Source organism: Amblyomma mixtum, chromosome 2 (assembly GCF_055824585.1).
Source record: "Amblyomma mixtum isolate Tamu chromosome 2, ASM5582458v1, whole genome shotgun sequence".
NCBI lineage: Eukaryota > Metazoa > Arthropoda > Arachnida > Ixodida > Ixodidae > Amblyomma > Amblyomma mixtum.
The window spans coordinates 2,252,355-2,258,354 of record NC_143013.1 but is presented as its reverse complement, the minus strand read 5'-3'; the positions used below and the strand labels follow the sequence as shown (position 1 = coordinate 2,258,354).

The 6,000-nt window shown below is 46.6% G+C and overlaps 1 protein-coding gene across 1 annotated transcript in view; it reads right to left on the bottom strand.

Moving 5' to 3' along the window:
• Window positions 1–4,104: 4,104 nt before the first annotated feature.
• Window positions 4,105–6,000, bottom strand: part of LOC149358222 (lysozyme c-1-like) — a 68,201-nt gene continuing 66,305 nt past the window's right edge. Inside the window, exons 3-5 of the mRNA XM_089570282.1 lie at window positions 5,431–5,491; window positions 4,781–4,856; window positions 4,105–4,258 (exon numbers count right to left, since the gene is read on the bottom strand). Coding sequence (XP_089426408.1) covers window positions 4,192–4,258; window positions 4,781–4,856; window positions 5,431–5,491 — 204 coding nt within the window. The 3' untranslated portion in view covers window positions 4,105–4,191. The remainder of the gene's footprint in view (window positions 4,259–4,780; window positions 4,857–5,430; window positions 5,492–6,000) is intronic.

Genomic DNA, 6,000 nt, shown 5'->3' with positions numbered 1-6,000 from the left:
ACGTCAAACCAAACAGGCCTCAGACATATTCTAGTGTTCAGCGTGGTGGGCTTTTCAGCAAACGTATGTCCTTTTAACCACGATTAGTATCTGCTTCGTCAACGGCTACTTCATCGAGCACGCCTTCGCTGTCTACAATTTCGTCGGCTGATGTGCCTCAGGCGTTCGCACACAGTACGCTCATCACAAGGTGCGTGGAGAATTTATACGAAAAATGGACACGTGTTCCCTGTTATGTTGATTGAAATGTATGCTATTTCTTGCTTCCTTCTACTAGTTGCAGCTGATAGGCAGGGCAGGGTCAGTGAGAGCTGACCTTGCCAATAAATCAGCCACCTCGTTGAAATAGATACCCGAATGACCAGGTACCCAGACAAAGCGGACCTCCCTCACTGTGCGCGGAACAAAAAACCTAACGCGTAAATTTAGCCTGCAGTCTTGGGCTTAGGCAGGGCATGTAATTCAAGGGCAAGATAACCGCTGGTCCTTAAGAGTAACAGAGTGGATTCCAAGAGAAGGCAAGCGTAGCATGGGGCGGCAAAAAAGTTCGATGGTTCCGCGCTAGCACGACATTTTGGAGAGTGAGATCAGTACAGGGTCTCGTAGCAGAATGTATAAAGGAAACATACGTGGCAGGATATCCTGCACTTTAGACAAGCCTGGTATCGCGCCTTAGCCCCGGCAAGCTTGTCTAATCTTGTTGCTAACTAAGCGTTATAGCTGCAGATATCAAAGATCCAGAGTACAGACAGTTTCCGTCGGAATTCTCATCTCTGTGTTTGCCTTCGCGACGCTAAATTACTGCATACAATCAATAGCCGGTCGTTCACATTTGCGAATCGTTTTGGGCCTACGTGCTTAATGAGATGAACGCCGCCTTTAGCCTTTGCAACGATAGGCAACTTCCAATAATAAAAGAGAACATTTATGTATTTTTTACTGAGATTTTAGCCCACAAAGAGGGAAAGGAGTGATCGAACGTTGCTATAAGTAGTAGACATTGAATTCTAGACACTGATGAATTTTAGTGACGCAAAGAAACGGTTAAGGCAGAAGCCTACGGTGCCAATAGCTAATTTCCCCCTACCGTGTCCGTCTGGAGGGGTTAGGAACGGCGACAGTGCGTCGCGCGCCTCGGACGCTGTGCAAGCCGCGGGAAACTGGGAGTAAGCGAACAGCCCTGTCGGGGCCGCAGGGGGCCGACGACCTTGTCCCATTGAAAAGAGATGAGCTGTCAAGTGGGGGTGGGGGTCAGTAAGGTCGGCGACTTCAGAAATAGCTAAGCAGTGGACTAACTGGCGCCTCTAGAGTCGGGCTCTGGCGAGCACTGGGCTCCACCTACTTGTACCTACAACGCCATTGCGGCGGGATTGGTTGGAATTGGGCGAGAGCGGAGTCAATAAAGCTCCGCCCAATTATCGAAGGGTTAAAACCCGCTGCGAACAAAGAGCAGGGACGAGCGCGCCGAGTCCCAGTCTCGGCCGCTTTTCTACAGCCTTTTTTTAACAGCCTTTTTTTAGCCCGCCTTTTTCTCCAAGTTCTTGTTTTGCTCCGTCTCCAATAAATCAGTTTTGTCTCAAGAAGTTTGGAGTTGCTGCCCCAACCGGCAACGTGTCGCCGGACGAGCGGACGAAGTACCGCTGACCAACGTACGATCAGACCAACCGGCCATATCCAACCTTTTCTTTTAACTGCAACATTGGCCAAAGAGCGCCATGCCACAAGGTGTCTTCCGTCTGCACAAAGTGGCGTCAATGATCCAATTTCCAAGCATCTTACTCCAAACGAACCGAGCATTAGGCTAGGGGAAAGCTTGTACCCACTGTATCACCGATGGATACCCGGCGGCACTGGGGATCGAACCCCGCACCTCCCACATGCGACGAGGATGCTCAAACCCCTAAGGCCACCGCTGACGTACGCGTGAAAGTGTTATGGCGCCACCTAGAGCGCCATAAAGGAAAACGGTTGTCTTATGGGGAGGTGTGTGCAAAGAAGCGAAGAGGACCGTCTGATCGAACGATGTTACGCAAGCTGGCGCCACCATCCCATGTAACGTAAGCGTAGGCTGCGTAGGGGTCCGTACTCCACAAACTACAAACCTAGGCTATAAACGTTTTACACTGCGATAGCATGAGCGCCGGTATATTTCGTAAGGTGATTCCGCTCTCATTACAGTCCTCCTAGTTTCGGCGGATGCCGGCGCGCTGTCACTGTCCAGCGGGGGGCTGTTCCAGCTCTAGCAATATGTAGCGTACCGGCGGGCGGCACGAAAGCGTTGTGCGAAGGTGCAGTCGGTGTTAGTTTTACCGAGTGTGATTTAAGCATATAACTCACTCATCTCGTTCTGACTGCCCGTATCGGCTCGAATGTGCCCACAAACCGAACAGCATGCACAAATCTTTTTCTTTTTTGTTAATTTTGGCTTCAGCATGTGTCGCTCGAGCTAGGAACAAATAATTAATTTTCAAGCTGCGTGAATTACTTCCTCTGCTACTATCGGTATTTTAGCCGTAAGGAGAAGAGTGAAAAGCTTGAAATTTACTCCTCGCTTAGTAGAGTACGAAGTCTATAACTGAATGCGTATGCGCGTGTCATTGCCCCACTTACTTCGCATATATTCTTTCTTCCGTTAACGTTCTACCTTCCAAAGTTAGAATGTAAGTTGCCCGTAAGCCGCTTAGGTGCTCTTGGGCGTCCAGAGGGACACAGCCCAGAGAGTAAGAAAAAAACTTCACAGGAATAAGGTGCCGCAGAAGTAGTCAGCTGGAGTGTGCAGTCTTTGCCAAAAGTAACCAGGCTGTATGGTATGCTTCTCATTTGTATAGCAGAGCCATCACGGCTTCCCTAAAGCTCAAAAAGCTATTGAAGGTGAGGACGGGGGTTCTCCTTACCACACAGAGATTTAGAGCTTGAGGACTTGCATAATAGCTTTAATATACGACTGAGAAGCAATCCGTGCAACCTGTTTCCTTTTGGCAAAGACTACAAAATCATGTAGTGCGAAATTTCATCACTGTCCCGTGCATAAGCGCCATTCTAAGGACGTCGATTATTCTATTATCTTTTTGTCGAGAGTGTGTCACTGACAAAGATTAGGGGAGGAAGACTGATCTGCATTCTCTACACGACGACTTCATTATAAAGGGCTTCGGATCATTTGCCACAACTCTTAAAACAGTTCAGCGATGGCGCGGCGTAAGTAGAAGTTGACATTAAGCGCCCGTGCACCTGACAAGCTTCAGTGGCGTTGGTGACGGGGTCCAGCTCGTCATTATCATTCGTGAGCACTAGTCAGCGCTACAAGCGCTGCAATAAGGGTTTCCCACTGTTCAGCGGTATCAACGTCCGAGCACAAGGCAAAAGTCGGACAGTTTCACGTCCGACTTTTGCCTTGGGGAGGATTAGGGGAGGAAGACTGATCTGCATTCTCTACACGATGACTTCATTATAAAGGGCTTCGGATCATTTGCCACAACTCTTAAAAAAAGTTCAGCGATGGTGCGGCGTAAGTAGAAGTTGACATTAAGCGCCCGTGCACCTGACAAGCTTCAGTGGCGTTGGTGACGAGGTCCAGCTCGTCATTATCATTCATGAGCACTAGTCAGCGCTACAAGCGCTGCAATAAGGGTTTTCCACTGTTCAGCGGTATCAACGTCGGAGCACAAGGCAAAAGTCGGACAGTTTCACGCCCTTGGTTTTGGAGATCACTGTGACAAACCTAATCTTGGCCGAGATAGGGATGCACTTGCTGGCAAGGCGCCACAACATACTGCCTCAATAAAAGAACGGTGGGTGCCCACTTAAATTTAGATACTTGCCGACCTCGCCTCGGTTCGTCAGTTTTTGTTAGGCAAGGATGCAATGAATACAACTTCCTCGTTTACCGTCTCTGGAACTCAGCGCCTTGATACAGACATTCACTCGGAAGGACCGACTGCCGGCATTCCTTGCTGGGCTGAAACCTCTTGATAAACATTACACGCCTCTTCTAACTGAACGAAGCAGAATTAACTAAGTGCAACTCTGCCTCCGTAATGTATGGAAAGGTACGCACATATTTGATAGTACCACGCAGTCTTTTTTATTAAGTGTTATGTTCCAGGTAAGTGCTTTACTTTTGATCCTCCCCGAAGGGTGTACTGACTGAGTTCAGGAACAACGCGCGAATGGCTGCAGGGGTCCGAAGACTCAATAATGACATCCTCTGACGTAGGAGGAGAGGTCTTTTCCTGCGCACTTGTGCTTCCATCCGTACCTAAATTCAAAAGAAAAAAGATAAATCAATCACCCATTGGCGCTTCTCAAAAGTGGCAAATTTCAGTTATGTGATTATGCACTTCCTGTTCTCTGCTAGAACCTGCTTGGAGGTGCATTGAGAGAGCGACATCAATACTAGTTTCCACTCTTCAGGACTAACTGTCTTATTAAAGTATTCCAATTTGCACTTCTGTGATGGTGAGTGAAAAGGTATTCAAGATAGAAGACGCCCAAACGAAAGCGTGGAACTGGAACTTAGTTGTAGTCTATGATGAAGGTATAAACACAGAAGAGACTTCAGGTAGTACGTCGTAGTTTCAACGAAGTAAATCATCTTATGGCGACATTTTAGCTTGCATCTGTTGAAAATTGACATAAGCAAGCGCGAAATATTAGTTTTTCTTAGAGCTGACCTTCACAATGCCTTCACAGAAGCTGTACATATGTTATATGCGCAAAAAGATTCCATGAAAGAAAAATGTTAGACAAGTTCAGTGACGAGCGTCAAGAGGAACGTTACCATGCGCTGAACCCGCGCCTCCTGTAGATCTTTTTTGCACACTGGATGGATGGACCGATGTCATCTGACCGCAGAGCTGTTGGGGAAATGGAAGCGTGTTAATCGCATTTCAGCAGAGACGAATAGAATAGAATATTAAAATGAGTAATAAATAGTAGAAAATGTTAAATACTTGCAATTTCATACACATCCGTGCCTGTCTTTTAGCGGCGAACAAAATGCAGGGGAAATATGCTAAAAAAACGGCTACAAGCTCAAGCTAGAAAATGCTGCGTTCTACAGCTTGGCGTATCACGATTTATTGATTGATTGATTGATTGATTGATTGATTGATTGATTGATTGATTGATTGATTGATTGATTGATTGATTGATTGATTGATTCATTCATTCATTCATTCATTGATTTATTGATTTATTGAGGCAGATTCCAGAATTATTTCGATCAGCCAGGGTACTTTGCGCGTACGCACGCACGCTCGCACACATGTAGTACAGGTGCAACATCACTGTTCACCAACTTTCTGTAATGATGAGTGTGTGGTAAACATTCTTCCAGAGGCTGCAGTGTCAATGATCACTAGTATAGCTACCCATGCGTAGAATGCCAGTACAATCAAATACCACGGAATCGCATAGTTTGCCAAATACCTGAACAAGGAACATTGCAGATGTTGTGTTTGCCCGGACTGCACCAGTACATGTTGTTGATCTGTAATTAGTTCCAGAAAGTAAAATGAACTGGGCGCTCTAGTATGCCGAAAACCGCAAGAGAAAACGCCCAGGCGTCCACTAAATCTTTGAATATACAGCAATGCTCGGTTATACAGAGGACGGCCAGATTTAGGCGATTCGAATTCCGGTTATACCCAGAGTGGTAAGCTCAGAGAAAGTCCACCGTCTCTATATGGTCGACTGTAATATTTTCTCCCCGTTTCGTCTATTCATCTTGTCAAGCCTCTCATCACGGTCATCCACGCACACACAAAAGAAAATAAAGCGTTTTTACCAGCCCCTTTAGCTGAAACACGTATGTCACTCGGGGTAAAATAAATCAATTTATAATAAGGTAGATATGCAAACAAGTGTTATTGTGACGTCAAAGGAAATTCGCACACTCGTTAATTAACAAACCTGCGGACATCTTCATGATCAGATGTTTGCTCTTCGACAGCCTGACAACTCAATCTGGTAAGCAGTCTACGGCCGGCGTTATTGCGA